The 20,495-nt window shown below is 42.0% G+C and overlaps 3 protein-coding genes across 7 annotated transcripts; 1 reads left to right on the top strand and 2 right to left on the bottom strand.

The window, feature by feature from the left end:
* Nucleotides 1-1,074: 1,074 nt before the first annotated feature.
* sp4 (sp4 transcription factor) lies at nucleotides 1,075-9,847 on the top strand. Of its 5 annotated transcripts, none has more exons than XM_046417016.1 (8): nucleotides 1,075-1,757; nucleotides 2,044-2,114; nucleotides 2,231-2,329; nucleotides 3,049-3,399; nucleotides 3,492-4,695; nucleotides 4,842-5,040; nucleotides 5,886-6,085; nucleotides 7,391-9,847. In XM_046417016.1, exons 1-8 carry the CDS (start codon nucleotides 1,751-1,753, stop codon nucleotides 7,660-7,662), a joined length of 2,403 nt encoding a protein of 800 aa, XP_046272972.1. In that variant the 5' UTR covers nucleotides 1,075-1,750; the 3' UTR covers nucleotides 7,663-9,847. The 5 variants fall into 5 exon arrangements, with proteins under 5 accessions (XP_046272972.1, XP_046272973.1, XP_046272974.1 ...); XM_046417017.1 differs by having other exon boundaries at nucleotides 1,076-1,757; nucleotides 2,200-2,329; XM_046417019.1 differs by having other exon boundaries at nucleotides 1,081-1,757; nucleotides 2,227-2,329.
* Nucleotides 9,848-10,954: 1,107 nt separating this feature from the next.
* Nucleotides 10,955-17,019, bottom strand: cdca7b (cell division cycle associated 7b). Its single transcript, XM_046417021.1, has 10 exons — nucleotides 16,743-17,019; nucleotides 15,250-15,393; nucleotides 15,048-15,148; nucleotides 14,173-14,410; nucleotides 13,998-14,060; nucleotides 13,618-13,800; nucleotides 12,696-12,851; nucleotides 12,369-12,518; nucleotides 11,835-11,971; nucleotides 10,955-11,437 (listed from the first exon to the last, which is right to left on the bottom strand). The coding sequence occupies exons 1-10, from the start codon at nucleotides 16,758-16,760 to the stop codon at nucleotides 11,416-11,418; spliced, it is 1,212 nt and encodes a 403-aa protein (XP_046272977.1). The 5' UTR covers nucleotides 16,761-17,019; the 3' UTR covers nucleotides 10,955-11,415.
* A 2,674-nt stretch (nucleotides 17,020-19,693) lies between these two features.
* On the bottom strand, nucleotides 19,694-20,378 carry LOC124074289 (lactose-binding lectin l-2-like). Its single transcript, XM_046417023.1, has one exon. It carries the CDS (start codon nucleotides 20,286-20,288, stop codon nucleotides 19,800-19,802), a length of 489 nt encoding a protein of 162 aa, XP_046272979.1. The 5' UTR covers nucleotides 20,289-20,378; the 3' UTR covers nucleotides 19,694-19,799.
* Between the last annotated feature and the right edge of the window lie 117 nt (nucleotides 20,379-20,495).

Below are 20,495 nucleotides of genomic sequence, written 5' to 3'. Positions count from 1 at the left end.
GCCAAATAAAATAGTGAGATGTTTACTTTTTATATTTCATACACATAAACTACACATGAATTTTACTTGTACAATGCTTAACTGAGCAGAATAATAATCATCTGTGGAAAATAAACCTGCTCAGTATATCAAAAGCAAGAGAAGAACTACAAATGATTATTGTCACTACTGAGTCATCTGGTGATTATTTTTTACATTAATCAAATAATCATTACACTAACAAGTGTAAAGAAATAAATACTATTATTAGGTGTCTTTTTTGTCCAACCAAAGGTCCAAAACCCAAAAGGTATTCAGATTAATATCAAAAAAGCCAAAGAAACTCAGAATATATTCACATTAGAGGAGCTGAAACATTTGAAACATCATTGATTCTATCCCAACTTGTTTGTTGTTGCATCAAATTCAGAATAAACATATATTTATAAAAAACAATGACAGTGATGCAGCTGATGATCAATTTACAGTAAAATAAGTGAGAATATGTAGCAGATCCTCACAAAATGCACAAATGAATCTGCAAACATGTAGCATTCCTGCATGTTAAATATCTTAAATCAACTGTTGTATGTAATTAGTGTCAGTATGATGAATCAATCCACTGTGAAAATAGCTGGCAATTTATTTTGTGTCCATCTTTCTGACTAATGAGGATTAGACATTTTAATTGTTTCATGGTCATGGTAAAAAGTGAAACAGGGTCTGATGGGGGAACAAAATACAAATAAACAAAAGTATAAATAAATAAAAATAAGCAACAGTTACTACTTACATTACTTTAAATAGTAACTAAAACTAAATGACACTTCAGTTTCACTGCTTTATCTTTTCTTCCCCTCGCCGGGACTGTCACCCTGTGACACCACAGTGTACAGAAAGTGGACGAACGCAAACGCGAGCGCACGCACGCACGCACACACACACACACACACACACACACACGCCTCTCTTTCCGTTCGCCCAACCCCCCACAACACTGAAGTCACCGCCCTTCCTTCTCGCTCTCACACCAACATGACTATCAACACAGCCGCTCCAACCCACGCCGAGCATCATGGGAGCTGTAGTTCTGGCCGCCCAATCCAGTTCGGGAAGGCGAGGCCTCACCAAAATACAACTCCCATCTCGACCCTCGCACGCCGAGCGCCGTCGTCCAATCTGAATATGTGGGAGGAGCACGTCCGCCCACAAAAGCCACAGCTATCTCCCCGTATCTCCCCCTTAAAAAAAATCAATTGTGCACGAAAAAAAGGGAACACGCGTAAAATACAAACACTGGTGACGGTCTGTTTTCGGTGCACGACGGACGGCGACGAGGCGTCCGCGAGTCGTGCGGCGAGAGAAACGGCGGCGACAGGCAGGAGCAGCGAAGAGGGTGTTGTCCTGATGCTTAAATGGAAGTGGGTGGGCCTCCACGGTCACACACTGCCAACTTCTCTGTGGGTATCATTCTGACAAGCGCAATTTAACTCGTTTATGGACTGGATATCCAGTAAAAGAGACATACGACGGGGCTGCGAGGGAGCCGACGGGCTGGGGACGGTCACTGTGTTCTCCGTTATTTCCGTTATTTGGCGCTGCTTGATTGTGCCTGCGCTTGGCACCGCCCTTCCTGGCCGGTGGGTGGTTTCGTCAAACGGGCAGATCCGCCACGGCCCAGCGCCGAACATATAGGCCGTCCTCCGCCTCTGTACCCGGCCGGCCTTCTACCGTGAACTACACCCTCTCCCCCTCGGTATATTAATGCGTTATGAGTGGTAGGTACCCTCCCCCCATTCCGTCTCCACCCCTCTCTCTCTCTCTGTCTATCTGACAGATAGGAGGCTCCATGCCTCTTTGATATTGATGATGAGGTTACTGGTTTGTCCTCTACCTTTATTGATCACCTTTGTTATCCTATATCAACATTATGATCAGATTTATTTAAGCTACTTGGTGTCTACATGTCTGTTCCTAGATCTGGGACTTTGCACTGTTCAGTAACACTCCTGTGATGATATTACAGCTGTAAATATTATGACATTTTTCATTTTCCTCTCGCAGACTCGAAGAAGGAATCATCTGGAACTGAAGGAGGGAAAGCATCTAAAAAGGGGAAAAGTTCTGGATCGCAGGTAAAAAAAACCAAAACAAACAAACAAACAAAAAACAACAGAAAGAAGAGTTTATTATAGTTCATTACTTTTGCATTGCCTGTAGGCCAAAAATGTACTCCCTCCCTCCCAGCCAGCCAGACACCTCTGGGGGCGTTTCTCTGGTGAATTCCACTTCCTGCTTCTGTGCAGCCCTGCTGAGAGCCAGCCCAGAGCTTCTTGAAGAGGCTTATATGGTTGTGACACTTCGGCCACTGTACTTTTGAGTTGTCTATGTGAATTAGGGTCAGAATGATTTAATTCTGCATTTGGATTTATTTTGAAGACACGCAGTGTTGGTATGTGACTCTATGACTATTTTTAGCTGTGTTTTATATATTTTGGAGATTAATTTCCATCCAGGCAGTTATTCTTAAGCTGATATTTTGCCGTTAAACGTGTATGACAACCATTGTTGCTGTGTTATTCCACAGTATTGTATTTGTTACAGAGTCTAGGCTATTTGTGTGCAGTGTTGAGAGGTGTATAGCATTAAAAATTTGCCTGCGACCTAGTTCCTTTGAAAGGGAGGAGAGAGAGAGAGAGAGAGAGAAGGCGGCATTTTCTACCAGTGTTCTGAGAAAAGAGAAATGTGGTTCTCACACGCCCACCCACTCGCTTCCTGTAATACCGCCCACTTCCACTGACAGCTCTCTCTCTTTCTCGCAGCTTTTTCTGTTTCTTTTTTCTGCACCATGTTTATCCCCACCCCTTGCTCTTTTACTTTTTCTCTTCATTCTTTCAGATTACTCATTGGTTGCATGTGCATAAAGACACCTGCCAGTCCTTTCTTGCTTTGCTTTACTTACATGTTGTACTTTTTTATTTGTCTATGTATATGAGCACTCTTTGTGTGTTTGCTGGCTTCTCCTCCCTTCCTCCTGTTTAACCCTCTCTCTCACCATGTCTCCACCAGGATTCCTCTCAGCCCTCTCCGCTGGCTCTGCTAGCAGCCACCTGCAGTAAGATCGGAGGGCAGGGGGGAGCAGAGGGGGCTCAGGCCCAAGCAGGGGCCCAGCAGATCCAGGTCCAAGCTGGTCAGATCCAGCTGCAGGCAGGCCAGATCCAGGGTCAGATAGTGGTGGACACAGCTGGAGGCCAGGCCCTGGTGCCTCAGCAACTGGAACTGGTCCCAGCTCAGTTCACAGGGAACGGCTGGCAGATTATTACAACAGCACCTACTATGGCCAAGGAGAACACCAATCAGCCCGTCGCTGTGACAGTGGCCACCACCTTGGCTAATGACACGTCACCTGGCGGACGCAAGGTGAAGGATGTGGGGGACAGTGGGTTTGAGCAAATGTTTTTTTTCATCTGTTAATGCTTGTCCTCTTAAACTGTATCACTGCTCCTTTTCAGGTGAAACCTATAGGTGGGACCAACAGCGTTGCAGCCAATCAGCAGCAGCAACAGTTCCAGATCATCCAGGTTCAGAACCTGCCCAGTGCCGGGGGTGGGGTCCAGTATCAGGTCATCCCTCACCTGCAGACTGCAGATGGACAGCAGATCCACATCAGTCCGGCTCAAACAGCTGCACTTGGGGCTCTACCAGAACAGGTCCAGCTCATCCAGACCCAGAGTCCAAGCCAGACCCAGGCTATCCTCCAGCCAGCCAACCAGCAGGCCATCCTGACAAGTACAGCCAATCAGACAGTCCCGCTGCAGATCCGCCCCGCACAGTCTTTCCCACTGCAGCTGCAGACTCTGCAGGGCTCCCAGACTCCTGTTATGACCACTGTACCCATAAACCTCGGTGGCATGACCCTGGCTTTGCCTGTAATAAATAATGTTGGAGGGGGCGGGGCTGTGCAGCTTATCCAATCAGCAGATGGCACATTCTCTGTTGCCAATGGCAACCAGCTGGTGACAACAGCAGTGTCTGGGACAGCTCCTGCCACAGCATCAACTGTTTCAACAGCAGTAGCTGAAGGTGACAGTGTGTCTGATGGGACACAAATGGTTTCTGTTGGATCAGAGGGTGCACCAGCTGACACCCAGGTGCAGAGCAATGAGGCAGACTCTCAAAGCCAGAACCAGGCCAATGGGCTGCAGAACCAGACAGATACAGCAGGAACCATTCAGCAGGTAATTGTGGGCCAGGTGGGGCACCAGTTAGTGCAGCAGATCCAGCTGCAACCCCAGGCTCAGAGTCAGGGTCAGGCCCAGACCCAGCAGCAACCTCAGCACATTCAGACCCTCCAGCTGGCCCCAGGACAAACATTACAGCCCATCCAGGCCTTCCAAAACCCAGCCCAAGTCCTTATTCGTACCCCAACTCTGTCCCCATCTGGGCAGATCACCTGGCAAACACTGCAGCTTCCTGGTGGAGTCTCCCTGCAGGGTGGCCTTGGGGCGGCTGTGCCACAGCAGCTAACACTGGCCCCGGTGGCCGGTGGGACGTCCGTGGGGAGTGGAGGGCTGGTCTCCCTGAGTGGATCTCCCCTGACTCTGAGCGCAGCTCAAATCAACCCCGGTTCTGGGGTACAGACGGTCAGCATCGCAGGTCTGGGCACTGCTGGGGTTCAGGTGCAGGGTGTTCCCCTCACCATAACTGGTCTACAGGGTAAGGACATGTAACTGAGTGAATGTATAGTGACTAAAGCATTACTCCATTCATGACCATAAGCAAAATGTGTTTAAAAGCAATGATACATGACTTATGTTTGATCCCTGAGTTTACACATTTTATCCTTTTTAATCACTGTTCAGGTCAACCACAGGGTCAGGATGGGGTCAAAGTTCAGTCGTCTCCTGTGACAGTCACTGTTGGCAATGTGGCATCAGGCTCATCGATGAGTCCAGACCAGCTGGGCTCCGTCCAGAGCTCTTCAGACCAGGAAGGACCGCCCAGCAAGAGGCTTCGCCGTGTCGCCTGTTCTTGTCCAAACTGCAGGGATGGAGAGGGAAGGTACAAATACATCAGAAACAGAGCACCATGCATAGATGCAGTAGAAAGAACTGTGGTTAAACATGGAGGCATGTTCTGATTTAAGCCTGCACGGTGGACCATTTTTGCCCGTCTGGCAATGAGAGTAATTACACAAATACTGTTGATGTGCTTATGACGCTACAGCTCCACCTTACTACTCTGTCACTACGCATGCCCCCCCTCACATCAGCTCTGGCAAGCCTTTGCTGGATGACATCAAACTGATCCGGCTTGGCAAAGTCAGCCCAGACTCCACATTTAAAAACCCAGGTCTACTGTGAAATACAAATGAATCTCTTTGACAGTGAAAAGTTTAATCAGCATTGTATGAACTGATTTGTATGTAATAGATGTTTATTTATCTATTAAAGTCCAACACTGAAGATTAAATATATAAAATTTCTAGATAAATAATTTCTTGGGACACCAGAGCACTAGGCAATTAGTTCCATTCAAAAATATAAATGTCCAAAAATTAGATGGTCAGGAATGTACAGGTATTCATACCCAAGTTCAATATTTACAAACCCTTGTTTACATTTTTATGATTATACCAGAATTATTGATGACTTCCATGTCATGGTGGGACAACTGGTTTGACAGATGGTCAGAACATAGTGCAGCTTGTGTCCTAAAGTGAGAGCTCTGAGCTTTCACCACCCAACACTTCTCATTGTAATGAGCACACAAAACATACACTGAGATGTGGGAGACCAGTCAGATGTATTCAGCTTTCCTAGAATAATCAGTGAGTACATTTTTGCATCTCAAACCAACAGCCCAAAACACCAAAAGCTCAATTCTAACTCGAATGTGTGCTTTAGGAACAGTGGGGACCCCACTAAGAAGAAGCAGCACATCTGTCATATGGAGGGCTGTGGGAAAGTGTATGGCAAGACATCCCACCTGAGGGCCCACCTACGCTGGCACACCGGTGAGAGGCCATTCGTCTGTAACTGGATCTTCTGTGGCAAGAGGTTCACCAGGAGTGACGAGCTACAGAGACACCGGAGAACACACACAGGTAGGAATCGCTTTATTGGCAGTATATATATTTTTACATACACACGCTGAATTTGTCTTCTGCATTTAACCCATCCTTAGTTGAACACACATGCAGGCCCAGACTGAATCTACAGACTTCTTTTGGGTTTATTTGTATTGTCATAGACAGCATTTATTTAAGATAACAAAGATTGTTTTTGAGCAAAGGTGAAAACATGACACTAAATTATAAAACTTTTTCAGATGCTTTAAAATAATCCACTGGTTTAACATGTAAAACTGTTGAGATATTCAAAATATATGCTAGTGCGAATTGTCCAACAAAATTTATATAGTACAAAGTAGGCATACAAATCATCAGCAAGTACAGGAAGAGAACAAATGACTCAGTGGGTGATCTGAGTGAATGAACCACTAACCTTTGATCTTAATGCAAACTGAAAACACACAACTGTCACAAATGCTGAAGGGGTAGAGACATGTTAATGAATTTTACAACAAACAGCGACTCTTATTTTCTTTATATCTGCGAGATGAGATGTTTTCAGCTGCTACCATTAACCTGCAATTACCAGCTTTTCACGGGCGATACTGATAAGATAACCAATAATTTCACTTTATTGTATTTTAACAGTTTATGGCCTGTAGTCTATACTATAGATTGATGATTTAATATTCCAAATTCTGCACTGGTTCTGCCCAGGCGCAGCAGTTGGATGTCATGAACATGACAACAGCTCGCTGTGCTCGTTCCTCTTCTCCTACTTCTTCTGTTTTTGGGCAGATCGCAAACCAGCTTTAAAGGTGCACACCAGCACTTGCTGTACTGCTTGTTAATTCATTGAAAGCAATTTAGTTTTGAATTCTTGGGTCTATTGATAAAACATATTATGAATTTCCCATTTATACAAATTTCCCACAATATACACTATATCATGTGTGCCTAATGTTCATTTTACAATGATACATGTCCTGACCAACACCTTTCTTTTGAACTTAAAGTTAAAATTAAAGTCCCTGTTGGCGTAATGGTCAGTTGTCTCAATACTTTTGTATATATAGTTTATGTTTCAGCTCTGAACCAAATTCCACATTAGTAATATTTAGGTTTGGATTTATATTTATATATATATATTTGGCAATAATGTGTTGTTCATTGACATAATTCTGTTTCCTGCTCAACAGCTTTGCTCATATTTACTCATGAAAATTAGTCATCGTCTCAGAACAGAACTCCAAGAAGACACCAACTGTGAAGTATCTGTACAAAGCCAGGGGTCCTTTCTTGATTTATTTTTTACTTTCTTTGTCTTCTCCCCTTCAGGAGAAAAGCGTTTCGAGTGTCCTGAATGCTCCAAGCGCTTCATGCGCAGCGACCACCTCTCCAAGCACATCAAAACCCACCAGAACAAGAAGGGCGGCGGCGCGGTGGCAATCATCACCACTGATGACATGGAGGAAGATGCCCCCGAAGGCCTGGGTGCCTCTCCCCATATTGTCGCAGTGGCGACCCTCTCGCGTGACTCTGACCCTGCTACACCCACCACATCTAATCACCTGGAGGAAGAGGAGGAGGAAGAGGAGGAGTTTGAGTAGGCAACCGACTAATGTCTCTTTGCGGAAAGCTGACTTCCTGTTTTTTTGGGAGTCTTTGCAGGGACTGTAAAGGATGGCTACTTTTTTCTTTTGTTTTTTTTTAAATTTTAGTTTGACATCTTTTTAAAAATGTTGTTGTTCTCTCATGAAAAGGGACTAAAAAGAGACGGGATCATGCAATGACCAGAAACCGAAAAATCTAAACATCACAATCTTAAAAAAGAGAAAAAAAAAAAAAGCAAAAAAAAACAACAACAGATATAATAGCAAAAATTTTGTCTAACTGTATGAAATTTATAAAATGAATCTATAATTATTTCATGCCTGGTGGGGAAAGGAATATTAATAGTGTCTAGATTAGCACAAGATGAGGGCGTCCTGCTGAATCTAAAACCATTGACAGACATCTTCCTAATCGCAACAGAATCTAACTCTATGCACAAAGTAGTGTTCCTGTTTCATACCTGCCAGAGAGTGCTGAGGGTCAATCAAGGTACAGAACTGTTCCAAAACAGTGATAAGAGCAGGGGGGGCAGTTGTGGGATTGTGTGTGTGTATATGTGACTTGTATGAATGAGTGCATGTTTGTGTTCCCATGCCACCATGGAGAGGATCTACCTAATTTGAGTTTTATTCGTGGTTCAGGTTCCTCAGATCAGATTCAGGTGTTGATTCCTTCGAGACCAGTCAACTGATAAACTGTTACTGAAGAAGAGAGGGGATGATTCTAAAAAAAAAAGAAAGAAAACTATGGGGGGGAAAAAAAGTAGAAAAAGCACATTTAAAAAGATTTATAAATAATGCATTCCTATTGAGGTGCAGTGGCCACTAGAAAAAAGGTTTCTATAGAGAAAAACAATCTAGCTTTCTACAACTTTGTTTGTGTAGTGAAAGCAATACTATAATGACAATCCTAGTGAAACCATGTTTACATTGTCAGGGGATGTTTTCTCTGTTAATAAAAACAAGCCAGTTGACTCTTAAGATTAGGGAAAGCATCTGAAAGCAGTGCGGTTGTCTGATCAAAGCCGGTCACTTTGCAGATACCACAGGGTGGCTTTAATATCACAGCTACGCAGTCTGTCCAGTGTGAGTTTGTCATTTTTATACGATCGCCTACCACCAGGTGGCACCTGGTAGGTGTAACGACAGATTCGTCAGGTGGCAGCACCGTCACTCATGTTCCTCTTTGCCTTCTGTGCTCTGGTGGCGACCCCTCTCCGCTTCTGACCCCTGCAACGTGACCAATGTACCGCAATTGCCTTAACACAAGCTGTTGTACAGAGGGAACCAGAGTTAGGTGGATGGATACGGGGGGTGGGGTCTCTACTGCAGTAGAGGGTGACACGGAGCACAGACCACAGCACAGAGAGGCAAACAGTGATGAGATCTGTGGGTGGGAAGGGGTCTAGGGGGTTTAGCTGTGTGGATATTATGAGATGTTTTCTGGTGGTGTTGCTCTGTGTTAGTTCAGTGCGTACATTCTTTTTTTTTTTTTTTTTAAATTAAAAGATGCTTTTTATTTTATAGAATTTCTCAGTTGTTTTAAAAAAATGTCCCCTCCCAGTATGTTAACACACAAGACCCCAGTGTGTGCGGCTAATTTATTATTTATCCTTGATTTGTACTATTTGCCTTTTGCTGGACTTGTATTTGTGTGCGTTGATTCTGAGATTGTGTACAGCATGTTTCAGTTTTTTGCCGTAGTGCTGCCTCTATCTCTTCTTTACTCTTTGTGCTTCGCTTTTCTTTTTCTACGTCTGACCATTGCTGTTCATTTATTCTTCTCTTGGCACCATAATGTGTTTTTGGAGAAAAATAAATAACAAAAGAAGAAGGAAGCAAAAAAAGTTACTATTTGTTTAAAGTTGAAAAGGTTGATACCAAACAAATTTAGATGTTTTTGGTAATATTTTGTGTGACAAGCAACTTTTCTTTCTTTGATATTTTGTAGTGACATCTCATTTGTAAATCTTTTTCTAAAGATGTTTGTTCGTCTCCATGACATTTGATAATGGGTTTTTTGCCAGGTTAGCCTAAAAGGCTCCAGTTTATTGATATTTTTAAAACTGGTTTGTACAAATGTGTTATGTCAATAAAAAAAATGAAAGAAGGACAACTTCAAGCAGAAAAGATGCTTTGCCTGCATAACACTTGACAATAAAGTGATTAAAACTGTCTTAAATTCTCTGGTGTTTCTGTGAATCCAGCCTTAGTGAAACCCGTCTCAGCTGTGCTGTGACAGCAGACATGACCGGGCATCTCTGCTGCCTTTAAGAATAATTACTGCTCTCTGTAAGTGTTTCTACTGTTGATGCTGCGAGGATTGAAACTATGACCATTCAGTGACAGGACCATCTGTTGTCACTCACACAGCTGCTTGGACGTATTTGAGCGATTTTGGTTGGTGCGGACAGATAATGAGTCGATCAACTGTCTACATATGAAAGCATGATTTACAACAGCCCAAGAATGTAACTCAGCCATGATCAAAGTATGGCTTGTGCGAGTTCACCATCTGGTCACACACACAAAAAAAAAGCATCACATAGTATGCAGCTCACACATACCTTTGAAGCACTTCAAAGACATCTAAGTCTACAACTGCTCTGCAGCCTCGGGTGTTTTTGTGGAATTTTTGAAGGCACAAAAGGAGTTGAACACATTGAACTCAAAGTATTGGAACAGGGAGAATTTTGTATTTTGTAATTTTTATCACTTGACCAAGAAAATGAGAGCAATTGAAATCAAAACTACAGACCTGAACAAAGAGAGGTGTTTCACAGTGGGATGAAACCCTTTCTAGGAGCGGTCTGCAGATCTCAGTCACCCTGAACGTGCATGATAAGACTGACAGTGAAGACAGATAGTTAAGACAGCAGTGGTAAGATTAAAGCTAAAATAAATGTTCCTATTTCTGACTCTGACTGCATGCTAGAGATGCCGCACGAAGGCCAGTTATTAGTTTGACCTCCACCCCACCTCCCACCACAGAGGTACCTCATTATTACTTGAGATCAGCTGACCGGCACTCTGATCACTGCACAAACCAAGACATGACCTGGCTCTGACTCCACTCACCTGAGGGAAAAAAAAATAAATCACACCAGACGTACGCTTACACAAACACACACATCACTACACACTACATGTACAATAATGTTAGGCTTGATTTTCCTCCTTAAAAACAGACTCTATGGTGTAGTTTGGCATGTGTGAGACCTGAATAAGCATCCAGCAGAAAGAGGACTGCAGATACATATATAAAAACATGGCGAATCATTTAGACAATGCCACTCTTTATTAAAATTTACAGTGAACTGACAAGAACGCTGCAAAGTTACTCACTTTTAGAAAGGTAGTTGGTATAAAAGATCCTTTTGCATTTTGCATCCGTAACACAGAAAATAAACATACCTTACATTTGCCCTAGTGAACATCAAGAGTAGAAACATTGAAATGAAAATATACAACTCGAAACTGAGTAGCAACTTTGAAACAATAAAAAAAAAAACACCCTGCATCTTATGCAGCTTTAAATCAGGATATATAGAGCATATTAATAGTGTACATATGTGCCATATGTTAAGGTGACATGAACAAAACAAAATCTTGCTTTTGTTTCTCTAGCTAGATAAAAGGTTGCTCTAAACCTAATTATGTGCATTAAAATGAGTTCTACAGTACTGTGCAGCACCAGAGTCTGCTCCTGGTACCAGCTGTACAAGCAGGTTCTGGTCTCCTCTCTGGACTTTATTGCAGCTCCTTCTGAAGGCTGCGATGGGGACAAAACAAAAAATGAGCTACATCTGTTGCCAGTATAGTGATTAACTTACCAATAAACATTTAAGCATAATATGTCAGAAAACAAGACAAATAAAGAAAAACTACATATTTTGCAGTTCAAAAAACAAAGATATACAATTTTCAATCTTATGAAAAAGAAAAACAGCAAATTCACAACTGTCTGTCGTTCAATTAACTCTTTAAAAATAACAGTAACCAGATATTTTTAGGTGTTTGTAAAATTGCCTTAATTCTAGCAGACTGTCCTAATGCCACGCTCATTATGATCTTAAATACATTCAGAACATTTCACATCACAGCAGTTTCAGGGAAATCCAATCCAGGTCTGTAACATTTAGCAGGACGGTGAGAATGAGGCGACATACCTTTCCAGATACTTGTGGACATTGTCGTGGCCATTGTAGCGGGCCAATCCCACCAGGATGCCTGTAGCACAGCGGCCCTCCTTCTTACGACACAGGCTGCAGTTACACATCCCTCGGCAGATGGGACACGACCAGTTCTATAAAAGAAAAAAAAATAATAATATGTGGGTGACCACCTGTGTCTTTACACTATTAAACATGGAAATCCATGCTGAGGTTTACTGAAGTTAAGCTATTTCAGACTACTAACAATACGACTGTGATTGGAAATGTAAACCAAATCCCATGTTTTTCCGACCAGGAAACATGAAAGTTAGACTGTGCACGCCTTCAATATCGACCATGACCTAAAATCATATTTCTTATCATCATCCAACTCCTAAAATTTATCCAATTCAGGTGTGACAAACATTTTGTTTATCTTTACTGGTGTTCTTTCTGGCTTTAAAGACCCCACATATACCTCAAGCTTTACCAGATTCAAAGTGAGAGAAATGGAAAAAGAAAAACTTAACACGTGTATTAAGCACTGACCGGATCAAGCAGCACAGTGCGTACATCCTCTCCATAGCGGTTCTTAAGGCACGGCCCACAGAACTGACCTTTGGCCCCCACACAGAAACCACTGCGACACACTGTCTTGGTGTCCAGAGTCTTCTGTCTGCACTGGTGACAAGAGCTGCCCTGGAAGAACAACACATACACATACACACACAAGTCAAGTTGCTGTTTATATCCATGTCTGCTCAGACTGACATGTAGTAAATGACAGGGAGTGAGTATCATCAAACACATGAGTTGAGAAAACCTAAAAGTACAGCACTGGCAGCACTAAATGGGTAAAAGCCTGATGTGACTCACATTCTCCTTGTCCCAGATCTTGTCTTTGCTGCGATACGCTATGTTGTCCAGGTCTTCTTTGGTGATCTCGTCGACTGACCTGACGTCATACTGGCTTCTCCTGATACTGCAGCTCTTCCTCTTTCCCCGTTTATCACCAACATGTTCCTTGTCCACCTGCCCAATCACAATCAGCACATTGGAGGAAAAGCAGAAAAAGTCACTGCTATGAGGCCATTAAGGTTTTAATACCAAATTTTAAACATAAGAATGATAATTTTACTTTATTCTAAGTATAATTTGCTTGAGATTCTTTTTTTTTTTAAAGACTAAAGTTGACAAGGTAAATAACTGGTCACTGCAATTATTTATTTTGAATACATAACTTATTTTACTGAAGATCTTAAGAAACATCTCTAAATCAGTTTGAAGTGCACTACAGAGACAAAAGTATTGGGACAACCGATAATTACACCAACAGGAACGCTAATGACATTGCATTCTAAATACATAGACAGCTTTGCAGCTATAACAGCTTCCACTCTTCTGGGAAAGTTTTTTGCCCGTTCACGCGGTGAAGTATTTGTGAGCTCTGATGTTGGACAAAAAGGCCTGGCTCGCAATCTCTGTTCCTCTTCACCCAAAGGTGTTGGATGAATTTGAAGTCAGGGCTCTGTGTGTACTTGTACTTGTGTACTAGGGCACAGTCATGCTGGAATAGAGAAAGATTTTCAAAAAGTTGCCACAAAGTTGGAGGCATAGCATTGTTCAAAATGCCTTAAGCATTGAGATTTCCCTTCACTGGAAGTAAGGGACCTGAAAAACAGCCCCGTACCACACCTGAATACAATAATAAAGAGGTGCGTCATGCATCACATGTATAGGAGCTGTACAGGACTGCGTGTGTACCACGGATGTCAGCACACAGTGTTGCATATTATACCTTGACTAGTTTCCTGACGTCTACAGTCCTGGGGCTTCTGCAGGTGAGTGGCTCGCTCTTTTCCTCTACCGCAAAGTTCTCGGGAGGACGAGCCTTACGTGAAGGGTTTCTCCTTTCTGACCCCACCTCTGGTTCAAATTTGTGCTTCCGTGCTGTCACCTTCTCTGGTGCCCGCTTCTTCTTCTGCGGAAATAAATCAGTCACTGTTAAAAAATACATAAATAAAAAGTTTGAGTATGTATGTAGTATGAATGCACTTACTGTAAGCTGGCTTGGACAAAATAGTACCATATTAATACTGGGGATCAATATGTTTTTGTTTCCTCAGAGAACATTCATTTTTTGTTGTATGACTTTGAGAAACCGGTGGGTACATTCACCTGAGGGGTGGTGGGCAGAGTCAGGTCAGCCATGGTGCTCAGATCAGCAAACAGCTTAGCCAACTAAAAGACAACAACAGAGAAGACCAGAGTCAAACAACATCAGACAAGGGAGGGACAGATCACAGTTTGTCAGAATATGAAGAAAACTCCCACGGTTTTAAAGGTTGACTACCATGGCCTTGTTTTCCTTAATGTTCTTGTCTCGTTTCCTTAAGCTCTGAGACAGGAGCTCCTGTTTATCTTTGTCATCATCTTCGTCCTCGTCTTCCTCCTCCTCTTTCTGCTGCTCTTGCTGCTTCATCCTCTGCCTTCCTCTGACTCTCTGTGAAGGGGGAGTTTCTTCAACCAGCTTTTTGACATTTTTCTTTTGCGGGTCGTGTTTGGGGGCAGACATCCTTTTCACTGGAAACCTGAGGAGCAAGATTAAAAAAAAATAAATAAGACTGTTGTTCAATCACTGGAGAATCTATGCAATTCTAATGATGCAGACATGCATATCCTAAAGTCCAGGGTTCAATTTATATGTGTGTTTTTCCATTCGCCCAGATGGGTCAGAAAGCTAAGTGCCCAAAGTCAGTTCTTACTTGCTGCCACACAAATTGTTTTATTTATTAGCGGTTATCAAATAACAACAAAGACAAAAGCTAATTGTCTGTGTAATCTTGTGGCAAACTGCACAATACATATAGGTTTCATCTACATCATTTAACACTACACAACTAAACTACTTTATTATTATTATCCCGTTTCAAGGGTAACTGAAGGGCTTTGCGTCAGGTAATAGACAGTTTCACCCACCACCATGTTCTCGCAAGTGACCAATTGGTCCACATGCAGATACTTCATATTAGTGTTTATACTGGCAGTAGAAAGGCCCCATTTAGACATAAATAGTTGGTGCTTTGTCCTGCAACAGAGCTGACTGTCTGAGGAGAGACAGAACTAGATGTTCCAACATACTGAGATACAACCGATCATCTTTCGGCTAATAAAAAAAAAAAAAGGTACAACATATGTTCTTTTGCTTGTTTACTAACTGACACACACCTCAGGGCCACTAAAAGACTCCTCCTTTTTGATGGGGGGGCCTCCTCCCCATCAGAGTAGAAGCCTGTGTCCATGTCACTGTCATCCTCTGAATCCATCATCTGGAGAAAACCAGAGAGAAAAGGCTTTTAATCTAGCACTTTGGCTTCGGAATCACACCTAGTTCCATTAAATAATACAAGTAAGAATAAACATTTCATACCTTGGTCTTTAGCCATTTGTTAAAACATCCTCTGTCCTCTTCCTCCTCATTCTCGCTGAAACCTTCAAACTCCTCCTCACTGTCTGACTGGCTGAACAGATGAGCCAGCTCCGCAGTGATAAACTTTGATTTGAAACATGGAGCCTGTTGATAGACATAACAAGTGTAATATTATATGTTGTAGACATTTTTTAAAGGATGACATGTTATACTTGTCAATTATCACAACTCAGAACTAGAAGTCGGAATACAACTAATAAATATTAAAATACTGACTGTGACAACACTGTATGTGCATGTATTTCTTTAATACAGCAGTGAAGGTGCTGCACATATCACTGAGGGGCCAAAAGTTGCATTTTCTGCATCCTTCATTTGTCAGACCACACAAGGCCTACTATCCAAAAAGTTAAAAGGCACCCCGTGGAGTTTTTGACCTGTAGTAGCGTTATGGAGCTGGATCAGTTCTCACATTTTACACCAGAGGGATCACCAGAATCGAGGTCTGCTGTCATTTCTGATGGAGGATAAGTTGGCAGTTATGAAACTAAACCCAAGAACATCCTTGTCACTACAGGCCTGTGCAACTTTTCAGCCACGTCAGGGCAAGACTAATGGCAAAGTCAAACAGAAAAGGAAAAGACACTTAATGCTCATACCTGTTGAACACTGGCTTTACTTCCTCATTGTTTGGGGTCCCAGAGACCCAAATGCTGTATGCGCAATTAATAAATATTAGTTCAACCCTTTTTTAACTAAGCAACTTTTGTCAGTTGTTAAGGAAGGCCAAAACAGAATATTAAGGTTAAGTGTTTACATGCTCATCTTTTATAGCCACTTATGACAATAGTGTACAAGCTATTATTCTTATCTAGGGACAAGGCTGAATTATTTAGACCCCGCGTCTTTAATAGATGTTTGCAAGACTGTGATTTTAAGGATATAAAAGAGAGTCGAGTTGTGTCTGATTCATGTAATTATGTCCCTGGTTCCGCTTGTTGATAATTACGGAACTTTCCCCTGCAGCCTAAGGGGTGTTGGCCTCTGACCTTCCAAGAGGTCGAAACAGAGTGGACACACCTACCAAGCTCCTTGCCAAAGCACTGAAACTGCACTCCTTCGCTCCGAGCATTAGCTAACTGTTCAGGCATTTAGCCAGCATGTTAACGATCACCCCAACCGTAAAGTGAAGCAGGTCACGTGAAAGGCTGCTGGTTAATCAGGTCAAAACAAAAAGTTAAGACAAATGTTTTCAGTCTTTCTTTGACATGATGTGTGGGTTAAAGAACCTACAAAACCTACAGTCAACAAACACCTTCTTCGGAGGAGAAAGATTTGAGTGTATCTTCACAACAGAGCAGATTCAGGCCAACCAAGCCAACGTTACACGTTGATCAAATGTGATCATTTTTTGACTCACTATGACTTTTCTTCACCACAAAAACCAGAGCGGAGAAGAGAGCTACATCTCCACGATGTGCTCTGTCGCTTACCTTTGAGGTGAGAGTCATTTTATCTCCGTTCTGCAGCAGATTTCCGTCCAAGAGAAAGTTTTCTGTTGTACCATGAAAACCAACGAGTAAAGGAGGATTTAAAAATTAACCGCTAGAGAAGCCCGGCGATTGCAAAAGTAGGGGTTTTGTTGTTGGTCGCCTTATGCCAAATTTTGAAGTTTAGTCAAATACTTATTATGTTGAGATTCCACTAAAGACAACGCATTACAAAAGTCTTCGCTTTCTTTCAAATTTTCATCCAGGCCTTTCTCTGTATACTTACTATTAATCTCTCTTCTCAATCCCCTCGCTCTCAGAATGGTGCAGTCCATGATTTCGCGCGAAAACAGCTTGTGGGCGTGGTCATCCCAGAGAGCCAAATGTCTGCCATTGTGTTTTGGACACGTTTAGAAGAACAAGAAGAAGAATCAGCTTTATTGGCAATATGTTACATACATATCACATATGCTAAATTTTTTCTTTGCATAAACCATCCTTGGTTGAACATACGTGCAACACCCAGCAAATTACATGCCGTGAACACACACAGGAGCAGTGGGCTGCCATATCAGGTGCCCAGGCAGCAGTTAGGTGGTGAGGTGTCTTGCTCAAAGGCACATCAGCCGTTAATAATGGGGGGGGGGTGTTGATCATTCACCCACCCAAACTTTTCCTGCTTTTCCAAGGAATTGAACCAGCAATCCTGTGGTCAAAAGCCACTTCTCCAAACGCTAGGCCACTTAATAGTGGTGTAAACAGACATTCAGTGGTGTGGAATGTAACTACCTTCACTAAATTACAGTACCAAAGTACACAGAGGACTTGAACTTTCTTTAAGCATTTTATACCTTTATACTTGCTATACATTTCAGAGGTAGACATTGTAGCCAACTTTTTACTTTACATTTCTTTATCAGTTATAATTATTACCACTACATTGCAGATTAGGGCTTACATATGATCAGTTTATAAAACATAATGTGTTGTTAATCTACCAAGCATATAAAACAGTGAGGTCAGTTATTTTTTCAAAATAATCATAAATAAATAAACTAAAATCCTTTGTATATAAATAAAAATATAATATAGATAAAGAAAAATGCATCAGGAATATGATATGCAATGTGATGTTTATGTAGGGCCTCTTATAGCCTCCTTAATTGAGATTTTCAATGTAGGACTTTTAATGTTTGGCAGCTTCTCAGAATTATACTGGTACCAAAACAGTAACCTGCAGTTCACAGGTACGCATGGTTTGTGTATGGAATGAACCAATGTGATAACAAGTGAGCTTTTGTGGCGCTGGTAGGTGAATTGTGACAGGTTGACAGAATCAGGTTAGCAGTTTCTTCCTTTTTCCAAGATAAGCTAACCGAGTGTTAGCTGTAGCTTCATATTTACTGGACAGGTATGGCAGTTTTGTTGATTGTCTTATTTCACTCTCTGCCAGAAAGCAAATAAGCATATTTCCCTGAAATGTCAGACTTATGCTTTAATGTATTTGATTTACAACTACTTTTGTGGCAAGAAAAAAACAATAAAGGTCAGCAGCCCTACTTTGTAATGTCTAATTTTTCAAAATCAATTTCTGCATAGTTTCCAAGAGCACTCAGTCAGATGGACAATGACAGTGCACCTGCATCACACCAAGTCTGTCTGTTCTGTTTATCTCACTTCCCTGGCTCGTTTCTACTTCATCCTCCACAGTTGTTTAGTTGTCAGAAGCCTGAAAATGATAAAATGATAGAGGTTAGCAGCATCAGGAAACTAGAGCTGCACCTTGGGTCTAAACCACCACTGACCATACCTCCTCTCCACACACACAGGACATGGCAGGGATTGTTTAACGCTTCTCACAGTTAGCTGAACTCAGCTGAGATGAGACAGGGGCAGCTGGTCACGCATTGCAAAGTTATTCTGCCTTCTCCTCCCCTGCCACCACAAACTGTTTGGTTTTAAGTCTTCCAGCAGTCCTTTAAATTGAAACGGTCTTCTGTCTTCTCAGTCGCTCTCATGCTATTCCCAAACAAAAAGCAGCTTGTTGGTAGCTTAATAATCATTCATTTTACATGAATTGCAAAGCAAATCTGTCTATTTGAAAGTAAAGGTTACATGACTAAGTTGTTAATCGATAGACTCGCTGTCAACAGGATAACTTTAAAGCATTTTGAAGCTTCACTGTTGTGCTGAAAAAGACAAATCTGGATATCTTTATTCCGGTCTACCTCATATCAAACTAAGCTTTATTGGGTTTATGCTGCAATGGAGTACTGATATTTAGTCATTTTTGCAGAAATGTTCATATGAATGTTCATATGAATAAACAAAAATGTTCATAGGAATAGATGGACATTAAACTGAGTGTCCCTGTGATTATGTCACAAATATTGTGCTTTAAAACTGTATTCTGTGTATTTGTGCGTTACCACAGAACAACAGGTGGAAAGTCACTGTTCTTAATCAGAAAGAGCCTTCTCGTTGGCTAAGGACAAACTGTATGAGGAGCACAAACAAAACTGCATGCATGAGAATAGTAACTGTCGTTCCATTTCAAATCTGTGCCAAAATTTGTTTTCTTTCTTCTTTTTTCCCCTATATGAAGAGATACACATTCAACTGGATACCAGGTGTCCTGGTGATTATGCTGAACCATCAAACATAAATTTAATGAACACCCACACAGCGGATGACAGACAGCAGCAGACCTGCAAATACACAAAAATATAAATCTACACTAAACCTGCAGGACGTAGGTGGATTGAATCAGTAGATTGAATTGTCATTGTGTTTACTTTACTTACTTGTGTGGCTTTAATTCTAATTCTCTTAACAGTGTATGTTTGATACAATCAATGGAGAATATAACATCATTATGAGTCAGGACTGGTAACATTAATTTGCAAATTTTAAGGAAATTTGATCTTCTGTTCACATCAACACACACACACAGATAGAAGTGCACATTTGTATCTTTATTGTAGAGGCTTAATGCATGTCCTCAGACCAACAGGTGAACAGTGACCTGACTGAATCAGAAATTTGAAACCATTTCACTTGTTAAGTACAAGCTATGTGTTTTTCACAAACAGAAGTGTAAGTTGAATCACAGGGTCTGTCGTTCCATTTAAAGTCGCTGCCGAAGTTGAGGTGGGCACAGTTTTCATTTCCACCCTGGTTGTTTGGCTCTTGTGGTGCCCAGAAGGTAAAGTCGACTGCAGATCCATCAGACCACATCCAACTTCCTTCCTTATGGGTGTCACTGAGTCCAATCCAGGTCCAACCTTCATTAGGGTCGAAGTTCTTGACTAGGTCTTTGACAAACGTCTGTTCCTCCTGACTGTGGATAGACACCAGGTTGGCTCCCTCTGACACACAGTGTAGTTCTGCATCAGCCCAGTTCAAATGTGAGGAGACGTACTTGTAGCAACGACCATTGAAGCTGTACCAGAACGTGGGACAGTTTCCAACCTGTAGATTCACTTCCACTTTAGCTGTAGGGGACTCGGCACCCAGAGCCAGGCCAAACAAGAAGAGAAGCAAGAGCATGTTGGCGTCAGACCTTCTGTCTAAGTCTGCAGAGAACAAAATGTGCAATGTTGGATGTTTTGAAGAATTTTGTAGAAACAGCTGAGAGGCTAATTTCTTTTATACACTTCAGAGAGGGTGTTTGCACTGTTGGTGTGATATCATTGGTCAAATCCACTTGGCAATCACCGAGTTGTACACAACCACACAGTGTGTGGGTAGGAGTCA

This window comes from Scatophagus argus, chromosome 17, assembly GCF_020382885.2.
Source record: "Scatophagus argus isolate fScaArg1 chromosome 17, fScaArg1.pri, whole genome shotgun sequence".
Classification (NCBI taxonomy): domain Eukaryota; kingdom Metazoa; phylum Chordata; class Actinopteri; family Scatophagidae; genus Scatophagus; species Scatophagus argus.
This window is presented reverse-complemented; position numbering and strand designations above follow the sequence as displayed.